Below are 16580 nucleotides of genomic sequence, written 5' to 3'. Positions count from 1 at the left end.
CCATCCCGGTCCTCGAGCCCCTCCAAACCACTGTGCAAGTCACGGTCCCTTCTTCTACTGGTTTTTGTTTGTTTTGTATTTTAGCCCAAATGGTTAGGTATTTATATTTACTGGTATTGCCCCTGTTGCTTCTGTCATTACCTGTTCTTCAATCGTTGACTGTTTTTGTTGTGCTCATTACTGTGCTGTTGTTGACTGTGTTTTTACTGTGCTGCCTTTTCCCGTCCCTCAGCCCTTTCTCCTCCCGGACAGCACCTAGCAGGGCTACTTACTGAGGCCCCTGAACAGCTGTCGCACCAAAGGCAAACCTGTGTGCGCCTGGACCATACCCAGAATCCTACAGATACACCGCCGCAAAATTCCGTACCCTGGGCCCCAGACGCCACTACTGCTGCTTCACATCACCATGCACCACAGAGGGACCCTTCACCTGCATCCACTCTCGATTCACCTACACCCCAGCACCGATCAGCACTACATCAACCAGCGCCATGCCTGTCATTGATGCCAACAACCCCCCAAAACAACTCGGCTGCCTCCTGATCAATGCCAGATCACTCTGCTAACACGCCCCCAAAGTCTGGGACACCATCTCACCCTCGTGCCCGACATGACCTTTATAATGGACACCTGGCTCACCCCCACAGAGGCCCCTGACATCACCACAACAACTCCCAGTGGCTACAAGATGAAATACCATGACTGCACCAACAGACACAGAGGTAGCATTGCCATCGTACACAAGGAATCAATGACCTGCACCATCGCAACCGATGACACCACGCTGATCATGAAACACATTAACTTCCATCTCGGAGTAGATGCCAATACCACCATCAAAGCCACCCTCGCATACAGACCGCTAGGACCACGAACCTGCCTCAGCGACGCCATAGCTAAAGTCGCCAACCCACTCGCCATCTAATCCAAACACTCTGTCTTTCTAGGAGACCGCACCTTCCACCTAGATGACCCCACCGATATCATCTCCACCGACCTCTTGGAAAGATTGAATAACATAGGCGGCAAACAAGTGGTCACCAACCCCACACACAAAGCAGGACACACGCTGGACCCATTTTATGTCTCGCAACAGAATCAGATACAGCCACTCCTCGTAACTCAGCTGGTCGGACCACTACATTATACACTTCACCCTCATCGGTATACCACGCACCAACCTCAACTGACAAGGCACCACCCTAATACAGCTGGATAAAGGTCATTCAGCTTCAATGGACCAACGCCCTCAGCACCGCACAGCCCAATGTTGCCACCAACCTGGACCAAGCAGAGAACCTCAAAGCCTGGATCACCAGCACCGCCAACCAAGTGGCTCCCACCAAACCAGCAAAAACGCACAGACCTACTAAACAAGCCAGCTGGTACAAGTTGGAACTCACACATCATAGCGCAAGTGCAAACAACTGTAAAGAAAATGGTGCACCAGCAGAAACCACATGACCGAGCCACCTACAAAACAGCCTTCAATGACTATCACCACCAACTCCACAAAAAAGAAGGCTCTTTCCCACTAGACCGAGACCAGCGCCAACCAAAACAAGGAACTCTTAACCTTCATCAGAGAGTTTATCTGCCCGTCAGCCACTGAAAACCTGATCCCCTCTTTACAGGAACTCTGCAACACCCTCACCGACCACTTCCACAACAAGATAACAACCATTTATAGAAACTTCAAGCCGCAACTCTCCGACCACTTCAGCAACCCTATGACCACAACCACCATCCACCCGCTCACCTAATGGGAACACTTAGCACACTCATCAGAATCACTCTCATGAACTAATTCCACTTCGGAGCTCCCACCGACCCCTACCCCCATCAATTCTTCAACCTCGGAAGTGACTAGATCAGCCACCAGCTCACCACCATCCTCAATGCCTCCATAACCACAGCCACCTTTTCCGACACTTTGAAACATGCAGAGGTTAGACCACTCCTTCAGCAGACCCCAGCGAGCTCCAGAAATACCATCCCATCTCCCTGCTACTCTTCCCAGCCAAAGTCCTGTAGAAGGCCATCTACCTCCTAATAACCGAACACCTGGAGAGAAACTACCTGCTGGACTTGTCCCAATCAGGTTTCAGAGACAAGCACAACACCGAGACAGCCCTGATGGCCATACTGAAGACATCCGCACCCTACTCGACAAGAGGAGCATCTGCCGCTCTTATCCTTCTGGATCTCCCTGCAGCTTTCGACACAGTCTCCCACCACACACTCATCGATCGACTACTTCAAATGGGAATCACAAACGAAGCACTCGGATGGATGGCAGCCTTCCTCCCACGACGCACCCAGAGTATCCTCCTCCCACCAGCTCGCAACCCAAGCACACCCTCGGCAGCATACCCCAAGGATCATCCTTCAGTCCAATCCTCTTCAACAGTTACATGACACAGTGGCAAGCATTGTCAGAACGCACAAGATCAACATAATCTCCTATGCCGATGATAAAAAACTCATCCTCGCTCTTAGTGGACCCCACCTCAACTAAGAACAACTGCCACAACTGTATGAAGAACGTTGCGGCATGGATAATTGACAACTGCTTGACACTCAACATGGACAAAACGGAAGATCTGACCTTCGGCAGACGCACCACCCTCTGGAATGACTTCTGGTGGCTTGCAGGACACGGACCAAGCCCCACCTCGAAAGACCACAGCCGCAACCTCCACATCATACTGGAGAGCGAACACTCCATTAAATGTCAGGTTAGCGCCGTTTCCTCAGCCTGCTTCTACAGGACCTGCATGCTCTGCAAAGTCTGCAGATGTCTCTCCATCAGCACCAGGAAACCGGTCACGCAAGCCCTCATCACCAACCAAATAGACTACGGCAACGCACTCTATGCAGGCACAACCACCAAACTCATGCAAAGTCTCCAGTCAATCCAGAAATAGCAACCAGACCGATCCTCAACCTGCCTAAGAGAACACACATCACCCAGCACCGGAAGGACCTCCATCGGCTCCCTGTCCAGAAGAGATGCCACTTCAAGCTTCTGACCAACACATACAAAACCCTCCATGACCAAGGACCATCCTACATGAACCAAGGGCTGCGCTTCCATCGACCAAACAGGAATTGCTGCTCCACACACCTCACCCTCACACAGACACAACGTATCCGCTACTGCCACTCTGGAGGACACTCCCTTCTCTCACCTCGCCGCCAAGGCCCCCCCTTCACCACCGCACCTTCGCAGACCTACTTCAGGAAGGGACTCGAGTCCTGGCTCTTCAACTGATACCTGCAGCACAGCTCATGGATACCCTCTGGGGTGATTAGCCACTCTATACAACTACGACTTGATTGACTGATTGGCCATTTGTTCCACTGTGGTTGTAAAGTAGGATTCTGTTGAACAATGAAGTAAACCAACGTTTCTGGTAGAAATGTTAAAGGGTGTCTCAGGGAAATAGTTGTATTTGGTTATGAAGGTGCATGCATATGAAGAGGGAAAGTATAAAAGTTTCATTTGGTATAGTTCAACATGAAGAAGCATAAAGCCATCCACTGCTACATGGCATAAGACAGTTTGATACTTATTTGATGTTTGAGTCTGGAGGACAGAGGGTTGTGGGTCATCCTATAGAGAAGGCACACAAACTAAAAGTGGAGGTGATATCGGAAACTTGGGACCTGGTAGTCGGCATGCAGAGTCGAACGAAGACAGAGTGAGGCAGTAGAGCCTCTGGAATGGAAAGAGCTGCCATTAAAGCAAGCATAATATCCAGCACAGAAAGTGAGACTCTGACAGAGAGGAAGATACTCTGAAGTAAAAAAAAAAACTCAGACCTAAACCTGCATGTTCAGCACAGCAAGCTGTAAACTCTGATGAACAGATCGACCATCAGAACTTTGAAAGATCTAGGATCAGTCCAGAAATGTGTGCGCTTGCAAGAGATACAGAAACTAAGACATGGACTGAGGGGAGGAGGAGCTACGCGTCGAGCATGATGGCCGCCTAGGACCTCAGCTCCGCAGCTCTACGATCCTGCTATTGATCCTAGTGTCGGAGCCCGCCGCCCGACAGATGAGGTGCTGCTGCGGCTCCGGCTGTTCTTCGGGTCCCGCTGTGTAGATGGGGGCCGGAGATACGCCGTGTGGACATCGCGGTCCGGGGAGCGGCTGCAGCCAAGGACTTGTGTGAGCCCGGCACCTGGGGAGTAGTGAGTCAACAGCGGGGCCGGTAACCGGAAGTCACCGGACCGGCCCGCTGGGAGAGAACGACAGAGCGGTGCAGTGAGGACCCCGGATGCGCGTCCACGCGTGGGTGACAGAGGTTAACTGGCGGGGCTGGAGGTGCCCAAGCTGCTCGTCCCCCCGCCTATGAAAAGTGCTGGAGGATCGCCGAGATTGTGATTCGGCGGGATGAGAGGTGGGGGCTCCTTGATCGCGGAGTGAGGCAGACTGAGTTTCTCCCTTCTTCGGGCCCTCCACCTCCCCCCCGCATTAAACATTTGGCCCGCAATTACCAACACCGGGGATGCGGTGGAGCCAATTCTGGACGGCGGGGGCGTGGGCTGCTCAGTGTTGCCCCGAGGGGAGCATTGGGGGATCCCGTGGATGTTGGGGGCCCTCCTCCTTGATTGACAGACTGGCCGGACAGACTTGGCTTAAGGGGGTGAAGTGAAATTGTCAAGATCTGCCGCGGAGTCGGCTGCTCAACTACTGCTTTCTGGGGGAGGCCCGGTGGGCCGGGCCAGGATATCAGCCTACGAGATATCCTTCTGCAGCCCCCGCGGATCCCGGCTCCGCCTGTGGGGATCTTAAGGGGGGGGTTCCTTGGAGTAGCGGCCCTTGTTTTGACACTGCACCTGATTACTGTTGCCACCCTGCGATCTTTTATCACTGCAATCGACTAGTGCCTGAGGATTGGCCGTGGATGCTCAAGTCACTCGGCGCAATCGAGTGGCTTCGTGTAGAACCAGGTCCGTGGAAGCCGTGACTTGACTGGCCTGGACATAAGCCGTGACTCCAAACACCCCGCTCCTGGGCCATAAACAGTCATTCCTTTTCAGGAGATCCTTTCTGACCTGGTCTGTCCCGGACGGAGATCTTGTACAGTGGAGGAGGCTGGGTCCACCCACGTGAGGGGCTTGAATTAGTTGGGAGCCTTCGTGTTCATACGAAGCCCGGGAGCAGTGGGGACCGCTGGGGAGTGCACAACGTGGCGGCCAAGGCAGATGCCGACAAGAATCTGCCCAGATCCTCTAGGGGGAATAAACGGGTCCAGTCCAATAAACTGGACCGATACACTATGCCAAGAGGCTCACCTGTGGAGGCGAAAAGGGGCCAATCGACAAGTGGTGACTCTTCAGGAACGCCGAGGAAACTGACACTATCAGATGTGATGGCGGCCATTGAAGGAGTCCAGGCATCGCTAGGGCAGAAAATGGAATCACTGGATAGCAAACTGGACACGGTAACAATAGAAGTCCATCTCATCCGGGCAGACCTCACGAAAGCGAGCGAGAAGGTCAAATCATTGGATATAAAGACGGCCAGCCTGATAGATGATATGGCACTGCTCCCGTGCCCTGACCGACAAGAAGCTTGATGATTTTGAGGGGAGGGCCAGACAGAATAATATTTGCATCCTTGAGTTCCCTGAGAAAGCGGAGAATCCAGCCCCTGACCGATTTGTCGAGGACATCACCCTCAACCACCTTAAACCCAAGGGACTGGGACATTTTTACACCGTTGAACGGGGGCACAGGGTGCCCGGGGGTTGGCCTAGACCCGGAGCTTTGCCCCGCCCAATGATTGCGAGGGTCCTGAATTTCAGGGACCGGGATGTAATATTGCAGGCGGCCAGCTCGCGGGGGCCCCTCTGATATGAAAATGCCTCCCTCTCCTTCTTTCCAGACTTTACACAACTTGTGCAGAAACAGCGTCAAAACTTCCTACTGGTGAAAAAGAAACTGAGAGACAAGGGTATGCGATACGGAATGATGTTCCCGGCGAGATTGAGAGTGGAGGCCGAAGGAAAAACTTGGTTCTTCGACAACTCAGAGGCGACAGCCGATTGGATTGATAGCCTCCATCCGGTCAGAGAGACGCAGTCAGGAGAGAGAATGCGAACAACAGGAGCTGGAGTGAAGGTGGAGGGCGCGGTCGTGGAACTGTGACTATGTAAAATTGGGGGGGCTAGCCCCGTTGTGGTGTTTTGATCGTATGCGCAGTGCTGTTGAGAGTGGGTGGGCGAATCCGAAACAGTGGACAAATGTTTAGAGTTGAGCTGGGGGGAGCGTAGGACATCGATTCTCCTCCTCGTTACTACCTTTAGTTAGTGTGTAGTGTTCGATTGTGGGGCGACAGGCACACTGCTAGTTGGGGATGGGCGTAAGCCGTGAGCAGGGGTGCAGGAGGTGTTGGAGGGAGACAGGGTTGGCGTATTCTAGTTGGTTTAGGATTGCACTGTTTGGGGATGTTTTTGTTTTTCGTGCTTTTCATTTTCTTCTAGCGTCTGGTGACATAGCTCTGATTAAACTGATTCCTTACTGCTATAATGCTGTTAGGCGGGGATCGGGGATCAAAGTGCTCAGTTGGAATATGAACGGTCTGGGTATAAAATTAAGAAGGGAATGGTAAACCAGTTGGTTAGGAGACATTCCCCAGATGTGGTGCTGCTGTAGTAGACGCCTCTAGACGGTAATCGTTGCATGGCCCTACATAAGGGGGGGGTATAAGCTAGTGGCTCATGCTGGATTCACCACCGGATCTAGGGGGACGGGTATCTTAGTGAAAAACTCCTTTCCCCGGGCCATCCAGGCCACATGGGCAGATCATCGAGGCAGGTATATCGGCATATCGGGGCTGTGGGAAGGAAGAATTGTTACTTTCATGTCTGTTTATGTTCCGCCAGGCCTGCAATCTGACACTTTCCGAGATTTGGGAGCGATCTTACTCACATTGCCCATGGGTCTATTGGTGATGGGAGGGGACTTCAACGCGATGATAGATGGTGAGATAGATAGACACCCAGCCCGAACGCTAAGGCCGTCTCAGCGGTGGCTTTCCTACTTCCTAGATACAACAGGGCTTATCGATGGCTGGAGATTGAAGTCTCCAAGTGGGGTACACCACACATTCATATCTGCTGCTCACCACACCCTCTCCAGAATAGATTATGTATTGATACCTGCGGCTCAGGCGGCGATGGTCCGAGAGGTGCGGCACTTCGTTAGGGGAATCTCTGATCATTCGCCGATTTGGCTCCGGGTGGAGGTTGGCCAATTTGACGTAGGTAGGGTAGCCCCCATAAATGCATGACATCTAAGAGACCCTGCCACCAAGAAAGAAATTATCACAAGCACGGAAAGGTACTTTCATGAAAATACAGGCACTGTCGAATCGGCATTGACCTTGTGGGAGGCGTACAAGCCGGTTATTCGAGGGGAGGTTCTATCACTAATCGCAGGGAAAAAGAGGAAGGGTCGGGCTGAAGTAGACTGGGTGGAGGCTGAGGTGACCAAGGCAGAGATTGAGGTTTCCGAGAGCGTGACCCCCGAGGGTACGGACCGGTTGAAACTCCTACAAGATGAATATAGGGGCCTAGCCAAAGATAGGGCTAAAGCACAGCATGCAGATACTCAGAGCAGGATCTATGACCACGGGGACAAAACAGGTAAACTGAGTGTGGCTTGAGAAGGGAGAGTGGGCGTCGAGGCTAGTGCCTGAGTTGCAAAAAGGTGATTCAGATAGGATAACCGACCCGCAAACTATAGCTAATGAGTTCTCGGAATATTATTGCTCAGTGTATACGTCAGGGGTTTACACAGAGGCAGAAAGTACGGCCATGGTACACGATATTCCCATGCCTACTCTATCGGACGATGACCGGAACTACTTCGATTCCCCTCTCACACATGATGAAGTGGCACAGGCCATTAGGGGTGTACACTCCGGGAAGGCCTCGGACCCGAGCGGAATTCCTATAGAGCTGTATAAACTAAAAGCAAATAGACTTGCTCTGTTTCTTCGCGCCATGTTCGTGGAGAGTAAGGAGAGGAGTCAGCTCCCCTATGATCAGCGAGTAGTAAATATTGTTGCTATTCACAAAGTGGGAAAGCCCAAGAAACACTGCTCCTCCTACAGGCCTATCTCGCTATTAAATGCTGAGCCTAAGGTGCTGGCGAAGCTCCTGGCGACGAGACTAGCTAAAGTCAGCACCACCCTGGTCCACCCGGACCAATCTGGCTTTATGCTGCGTCGTAATACGGCACTCAACTTGGGAAGGCTACACGGGATATTGGGCGGCGCCCCAAGGATACACGAATCAGCGCCGCTGGTGTCATTGGATGCCACCATGGCCTTTGACAGGGTTGATTGGCCCTACCTATTCGCAGTTTTGGGGAAGATGGGCATCAGCCCTGAGTTCAATGAGGAAAAGGGGCCCGCTGTAATCAATAATATGGGGCAGACAGGCAGGGGAAAATTCAAAACTTTAAAGACACAGAAAAATGACTGCCCCCCCATGTTTAATAAATAGGCTCAATTAGAGTCCTTAGTTAACAACATACAACGATGAGCTCACTGAAACCAAACACATGACCACATTTTTAGGAAAATACAAAACATAATTTTACTTATTTTTCCTATTCAAGGATTTTTTCAAAATATTATTTCATTACACACAATAAATAATTTAGATACTCATTCCCCACAATCCTACATGCATTCAATCAAACTACACAACAACAAATACACTCATTAAACCACATCAAGCATATTTTATCATCAGGCATACCCATACATTGTTCATTTGTTCAACACTCATCATACCTCCAGAGTCAGATGTAGCACAAATATTCTGACCACACCAATCTCCCCACAGCAATGTGGGAGACCAGATGACAAAAAGTAGCAGGACAGATTACAAAACGCCAACGTACGTTTCGGTGCAGTGCCAGGTCAACGGCCACACCTTCTTCAGGGCAGTCAGAGTAGGGAGAGGGGAATGTGAAGAAAACAGCATACAGTGAGCAGTTCTCTAAGGGGAATTGTTTCAAAGTGGCAAGAGGGGAAGCTCAACTTCAGGAGTCGCTGAAGTTTTTAGGGAAACGAGAAGAATCATACCACGGTGTCAACCATACATGAGTCGGGCGGATGTTCTCAAATGCGGTCGAGCACTTCTCATGGGGTCTTGAGAATTTTCAAATAGCACACTACATCTAGCGTGAAATCAGCCCGTCCTGATATAAAAAAAGGGGGGATGAATCCAGATTGTACAGTCACGTGTTCACGTACTGGGGCCTGAAATCTGTCGGATTTTAGAGAGATGAGCGCAAATTCAAAGTATTTTGAGGCGACCCACGTTTTCAGTCGTCCTCTTTCACTCCTGTGGGACCACAGAACCAATTGATAGGAATCCACACTAACTTGAAGATAGAAAAATGCAGGCGTTCTCGAGATTCACACCACAAACGGGTCAAGGCACGTACCCGGTTCGGTTCGGGTACGTGACCCTTGACCCGTTTGTGGTGTGGATCTCGAGAACGCCTGCATTTTTCTATCTTCAAGTGTGGATTCCTATCATTTGGTCGAAATCAGTGCTCTTTGTCCTTAGTGGAGATCCTCCGGCAGTCCCAAGTTCCTGCCCACTATAAATTGAACTGATAGGATTCCGATACCTGGGCATTTATGTGACGTTAGACCCGAAGTTGAGATACGCTAATAAGTTGGGCCCCCCATTGGCCCGGCTTAGGAAGGATGTGGCGAGGTGGAAGGCGCTGCCGCTCTCCCTTTTGGGTAGGGCGGTGCTCTTTAAGATGATGGCCCTTCCTCGATTCCTGTACGCTCTCCAGAATTCAATAGACCCGGTGCCGTCATCCTACTTTAAGGAAATTGAAGCCCTTCAACTGCAGCTTCTTTGGGAGGGCAAGCCTCGCATCGCTTTTGCTAAACTTTCCCTCCCCTGGTATGATGGGGGGATCGGCTTGCCGGACCTGTGGAAGTACTACTGGGCCTCCCAGCTAGTGGCGGTGAACCACGCTATCTACGGGTCTCCCGGAGACCCCGGATATGCGATGGACCGCGAGCAGGTGCCAGGGGGCAACCTTACGAGAACATTATATGCCAGAGCCGGACGATTTCCTCTTGCTGGTCCGTCGGCCCACGCGGTGCAGGTGTGGCATGCGGCTACTCGACACCTGAGGTGGGACGGAAAACTCACCCTTGCTACCCCACTATGGAACTCGGAGAGGCTGGGCAGCCTATGGAAAACAAAGGATTTTGATAAATGGGATCTCATCGGGATCTCGCAGATCAGGGATATTTGGGGAAAGGACACAGTTCTCACATTCTGTGCCCTCCAAGACAAGTATCATCTACAAGAGAGTGAGCATTATCGATACCTCCAGGTCAGACATGCTCTACTCGCACATGATCCCAGGGGCACCACGCTCCCAGACGACTCCCCTTGGAAGATCGAGTGTTAGATAGCCATCTCCCCGAGAAGACCATTTCGTTAATCTATAAAAAACGTATTAACAATATGGGGGACCCGGGGCAACCATTAGGGCACAACGGGGCGCAGATGGCTTGGAACTAGATGATGAGGACTGGAGGGAGGCAGTCTCCTCTCCAAAAGTAGTGGCAATTCAAATGAGACTCAGGCTTGTGCAATTAAAGATTCTTCACAGGTCGTATATCACGGGGCCCCGGCTAGTACACATGGGCCGGGCGTGTCGGAGGGGGTGTGGGGAGCTTGGAACCCTTAGGCATATTTTGTGGCATTGTGCAGAAATACAGCAATACTAGGTTAAAATTCATGACAAGATGCGAGAGGTGCTGGGGTGGAGATAACACTGCAGGCTCGAAGGTGTATCCTAAACGTCTGAGAGCCTACGGACTTGAGTGCATACAGGAGGCAGTGGGCGACCCTGGCATGTATGATTGCCAAACGCAACATTGCTCAGCTGTGGGTCGCCGGCCACCCGCCCCGGGTCGAGAGGTGGATGAAGGACTTGGATTGGTGCATGTACAGGGAGAGGTCGGTCTATGTTGCTAGGGGCTGCCCTGCGAAGTGGGGGAAGGTCTGGGGCGCCTGGAACAGTTATCGCGGGGATATTTGTGTTCCTCCAGTCGCTCGGGAAGAAGTGGTAGCGCATGAGTCCCTGTGATCCTTGAATGTAAACCTGTATGTATTATTTTGTAGTTCGGAAATGTATATATGTCAAATGTGATATCGATATATGTCACCCGATGCCTTTTCTTTTTGGTTTTTGTTAATAAAAAGATTTATTTAAAAAAAGACATGGACTGAGGTAGGCAGAAAAGACCTGGGGACTGCAAACCTACCAACATTCCAAATTGTACTTACCAAGTTAATACAACTGCTGTTACAGAATCAAAAGTGAAGTTTTCAATGTATAATATTGTGCATAACATTGTAACACTAGTCTCTAATGTGGCATCGACCAGAGATGTCTCCTAGTTTCATCTGGACAGTGCCTACATCACCTTATGAGTGACATCAAAATAGTCCTCGCTGGGAGCAGAGGCCTCTACTGCCCAAGCACTATATTTACTATGTTACTATGTAGCACCAAAACAGGTCATGGCAGAGCAAGAATCCCAGTCAGGTGTTAGCCTCCCTGGCCTGTAACAAGCTTCCTCTCTGTCAGTCCTCCACTTTCACCATATCCAATCAGAAGCCTTCTCTTTCTAGGTTCTTCTTCACTTCACATCACCAACTTCTCTCCGTCCGAACTGTGGTCTTTCTGTACTTTATTAATATTAAAAGCTGGCTTCTGCTGAGCTCCGCTTACTTAAGGCTTATCTTGGTCCTGCTCTGTATGTTGCTTGATTTGTTTTTGCTCTATCCTAAAATAATTTAACCTCTATTTGTTTTTTAAACTTATTGGCACCCTTCATGAGGTTCTGCACAATATGAAATAAGTAAATACTTACACCAATTAATCAAAGCAATAATTTGCTCCATGCAAGTTGGCCTTCTTTAAAAATCAGAGGTTGCACCACAAGTTGAAATAAAGTATTTTTCTGTAAGCAAAGTGAGGCTTTGTACCTGTCATTAAATGTATGTTCTCTGTTTTTTTTCAGGTGATTGTTCATTTTATCTGCGCAGTTGGTTGATGACACCTATGCACATCCCCCAGACACCTGCGGAGTTACGCTACAACATGGCGCACTCAGATACCCACGGCATGATGGAACAGACCTTTGGATCAATACGTGCTCGGTTCCGCTGCCTTGACGGCTCCAAGGGCACTCTCCAGTACTCTCCCGAAAAGTCCAGTAACATCATTCTGGCATGCTGTGTCCTGCATAATATCGCCTTAGAGCACGATCTTGGAGTATTGTGCGCGCCGACATCCATAAGTGCAGAGCAGCAGCAGCCAGAAGAAGATTTCGAGCATCTGGATGCACTGGATGTAAAGGCTGAGCGGACCCGCCAGAAACTTGTCCTCACTCACTTCAGTGGGGAGTGTGATGGCCTTTCAAGGAAATGAGGGCGCAGCACACCAAGGGCCACTACAGTGGGGAGTGTGAACCGTACAAGGAAGTGAGGGCGCAGCACATCAAGGGACACTTCAGCATGGAGAATCTGGATGCCAAACAGATGTGAGGACACCTCACAACCATGCAGCAGTGCTATACACAGGCCTATACATCTGGTACATAACAACATAAAAGACATTATTTAATGCTGTTATTTTTGGCCCTGAACATAGCTGGGGCCAAGATTGTGGAACATTGGTTTTAAACAGTTCTTTAGGGAGTAGGAAGACCTCATTCAAAGTCAATATCGTATCTCTCCCACGCTGTTATTTTTGTCAATATTTGGAATAAATCATATTCTTTTAAGTCTGACATTCTCGCAGTCATTACAATTAATATTTTGTTAATCACATTCTCATGCCTTGTTCTTTAGTCCCTTTTCCATTGTTTAAAATCGGTTCATAAGATCTTTCTAGCAAAAGTGTTGTTCTCGGGAAGCAGCGTGGCGCGTCTATGATATCCGCTCAAGTTCATATGTGTCGCTCTCACTTTCGGTTGCACATCTTTGTTACAGGTGTCCCCATTTGGTTTTTTTGTGTGTAAATTCTCTCTGGATTTTGATCTTATGATCAGTTAGATGTGTGTTCTTGATCGGGTTGAGAGTGGATTTTCTACTAAAAATGAAGCCAATGCTGTAATTCCATCGAAAATTGTTTTTTTCAAAGATCAGTACATAAAAAAAAATACACACATTCTATTAACGTTAAATTTGATGATGCTAATCATATACCATTAAGATTAGTGAGGGTGAATACTTCAAGGTGATATAAAAAATGCAAGGATTGCATAGACCTTGTGTAGGAGGCTGGTGTAGTATATGGTGCACACTTATTTAAGTGGAGCACCTTGCACTCATCCAGACAACCCTTATGGTGATGTAAGTGCTCATTGACAACCTTAGAAAGCTCTCTAAGTGGTAGCTGTGGAGAGCAGCCTTCAGGCTTAGTCCAGAAGGTGTGTAAAGCAGCTTGTCTTACCAGTACTAATCATAAAGTGTAGGTTAAATGAAAAAGAACCACACAGCGTACTTATAAAAATATTTATTTATAATAAGCACTCACTAACCATTGCAATATCTCCTCCCCAGAGATATAATCACATTACATACAATACTTCAGTAATTGAACACATAAGTAGCACAAATACAGAGTGGTCTCCAGGGGGAGACCAAACCATATACTAAAAAGTGGAATGGGAACCTTGACCAAAGTCAAGACTGGATCCAAAAGAATTAAAAGAGCCAGGGACCCAAGGAACCACCCAAGGTAAGTACCCAGAAATCCCACAGAGGCCGTGTGCAGAGTGGAAACACATCCGCGTACTCAATACAAGTCAATGGGAAAGTTGTGGTTGCATTTTTGAAGAAGGAACCTTCTCAGAAGACTCTGAAGAAACTCAGTGAAAGATGGAATGTTGGTGTGTCACTCCACCCGTGGATACACCAGGAACTAGGATACCTACACCAGGGAAGCCGGGTAGATAGGTGCAAAGTGACGTTGGTAACCGTCGTAGACCACAATGAAGGACTTCAGAAAAGATGCCACTGGCGAAGAAGGTGAAAGAGTCCGGTGGAATCCAAGGTTGGATTCAGGAAGAGAAGTACCTGCAAGCAGAGGGGACAGAGTCTATGCCACTCAGGAGTGACCAGGAGGCACGGAAGACTAATGCCCACCGATGTATAAAGATGCAGGAGAGTTGACGGTGACCTTGGTGCTGCAGATGTGCGGACCAGGCGACGTGCTGGAATACCAGGAGCCGTTCACGAACTGTCCCACGTCGAATGTCAAGACCAAGGGGGCGGTGTCCGGCAGGAGCACCAACAAGCGTTGACAGCAGCAACAAACATAGCAGACGGAAAAGGTGCAGTGTCAATACCAGCAAGGGACTCACCAAGTGCAGGGGAGTCAGAGCAGGCCCCGAGCAAGCGGGGAAGCCCACTGGAACCAAAGAAGACCCTCAAGAGGACCCACAGGCTGGAACTACAGGTGTCACAAGAGAACCTCGAGCAGCTCACGAAATGATAAAGGCCACGGTGCAGAAGATGCTGTGCAGGCGAAGATCTTGGCTGCAGGAGATGCTTGAGACTGGAGCTTCTTGGAGACCGAAGATCTCTGGAGAAGAGAGTCAACAAGCCTTGGCAACTGCAAGTCGACTCGGTGCACAGGGGTGCTATTCCAGTGGTTCCAACGAGGGATACTGGCCTCAAATTCAGCAAGAAGACAGTGCAGGCCACAAGGGAGTTGCTGAAACACCACCTGTGTTGCTGAACCTTTCGAAGTCCATGGAATCTCAGGAATAGCAAACTAGTGAGCTTTGTTACGGTACCTGCAGATGCATGCAGGTGAGTGACTCCTTCACTCCAAGGGAGTATTCGTTCGGGTGTCTTTGATGGCCACAGGCCTGTAGAAGAACCTGGATGGAGCACAGGCACAGAAGACGCAGAAGACTGGCAGGACGACGAGAACAGGAGCAACAGCAGTATTCCAGATGCAGTCTTGGTTCCCAAAGTAAAGTCCAACGAAGTTCAAAATGCCCAGACGGTTGAAGATGAAGTGTTTTTGGATCTGAATATTGTCCTACGGCGAATCTGACGAGCCACCCAAAGGTAAGCCCTTAGGTAACCTAAGGAAAGCGTTGGGACGATTCAGGGGTCCCTGCCAGAGGAGGGGCTGGACATTTGGGGAGGATACTCCCATGTCCTATTTCCAGGTTTGCACCAGAGCGGGAGCCAATGATTCCTTGAACTGGTTCCAACTGGAGTATACAAGGAGGGCACCAAATGTGCCCTTCAAAGCAGTCTAGTGACGCTGGCAAGCGTCCCCACCCTAGCCCAATACACTAGGTCCTGTCTGGGCTGTGGTCACACCTCCCTGTGACAGGACATTTATTGTCCTACTTTCCCCTGCTTGAGCTTGGCTCCGCAGGAGGAGGGCAGAATCGTATCTGTGGTCGGCAGCAGCCATAGCTTGCTGTCAGACTCTGGAGGACAGGGGCTTTCAGTGGAGCCCCACAGTGCATGAGATCATACGCCCAACACTGTTTACGTGGCTGGGGTATGAATCTTACATGTTTGATACCAAACAAGCCAGGGTTCGTTACAGCCAGTTCATAGTTACTCATTGCATAATGACGCATGGCCACTATATGTATCGTAATGGCTGATCCAATCACAACGTTTAGAGAATGGACTCTGGGTTTTGTAGGGGTGTCCTGCTCATTCAGGGGCACCCTCACACTTCTAACCAAGCATCCTGCCTTCAGAATTGAAAGGCCTGCCTTAGGGTGACATAGGTTTTACATATAGTGACCTCAGATATAACAAAATGTATATCTGTCATTAGTGGTGCTAGCGCCAGCTTACAGAGGTTGCAATTTGAGTGGTCTCCCATGGGTTGCACAATAATTCTTCAGCCCATGCTGGACCCCTGGTGTACCTATGCCCTTGGTACTTTAGTACCATATACTAGGGACTTACAAGGGTACACCAGTAGCCAATCTGGGGGGTACTGAAGTATTTACCATGGTCCAAATTAGGGTGGAAGCCCAGAGACTGGTGTCCTGATTAGCAGGATCACAGTCAGACTAGTCAGAAAACAGTGACACTAGCAACAAGTGGGGGGACCATGAAAGCAGTTCCTACTTTCCTACACCTTGGTTTCTAAGTTGTGAAACCCTATGTCCTACTTATAGTTCTAGAGGCATCTATTTCTCAATGATTCTCATCACTATTTTCTTAGACTTCCATGTATTGGGAGGGGGGGGGACAGAAAGCCCAATCTGTGCAGGTGGGACATATTCTAGAAAGACAACAAGCATTTAAAATGCAATGGTTTCGCCTTTGGAAAAGTTAGAGCTATTGGCATTGTAAATGACAACATTTGTATTTATGTGTTGTTTTTGTCATTTACATTGCCATTAGCTTAATCTCTCGTGAGACCTATTGTACCCTACGGACGAGCTCAGCAGACAGCAATTACTACCACACACACACACCCAGAGCCACACACACCCACCCAGAGCCATAC

General features: G+C 49.6%; 1 protein-coding gene across 1 annotated transcript in view; it reads left to right on the top strand.

Moving 5' to 3' along the window:
- The window catches only part of HARBI1 (harbinger transposase derived 1), a 40141-nt gene extending 27274 nt beyond the window's left edge, over nucleotides 1–12867 (top strand). The window contains exon 3 of the mRNA XM_078684419.1: nucleotides 12097–12867. Within this exon, the coding sequence (XP_078540545.1) occupies nucleotides 12097–12506 (410 nt within the window). The 3' untranslated portion in view covers nucleotides 12507–12867. The remainder of the gene's footprint in view (nucleotides 1–12096) is intronic.
- Nucleotides 12868–16580: the final 3713 nt, after the last annotated feature.

The sequence above is a fragment of the Lissotriton helveticus genome, chromosome 3_2, assembly GCF_964261635.1.
Source record: "Lissotriton helveticus chromosome 3_2, aLisHel1.1, whole genome shotgun sequence".
NCBI classification, from domain to species: Eukaryota; Metazoa; Chordata; class Amphibia; order Caudata; family Salamandridae; genus Lissotriton; species Lissotriton helveticus.
The sequence above is the reverse complement of the archived record's forward strand: the minus strand, read 5'-3'. Positions and strand labels throughout refer to the sequence as shown.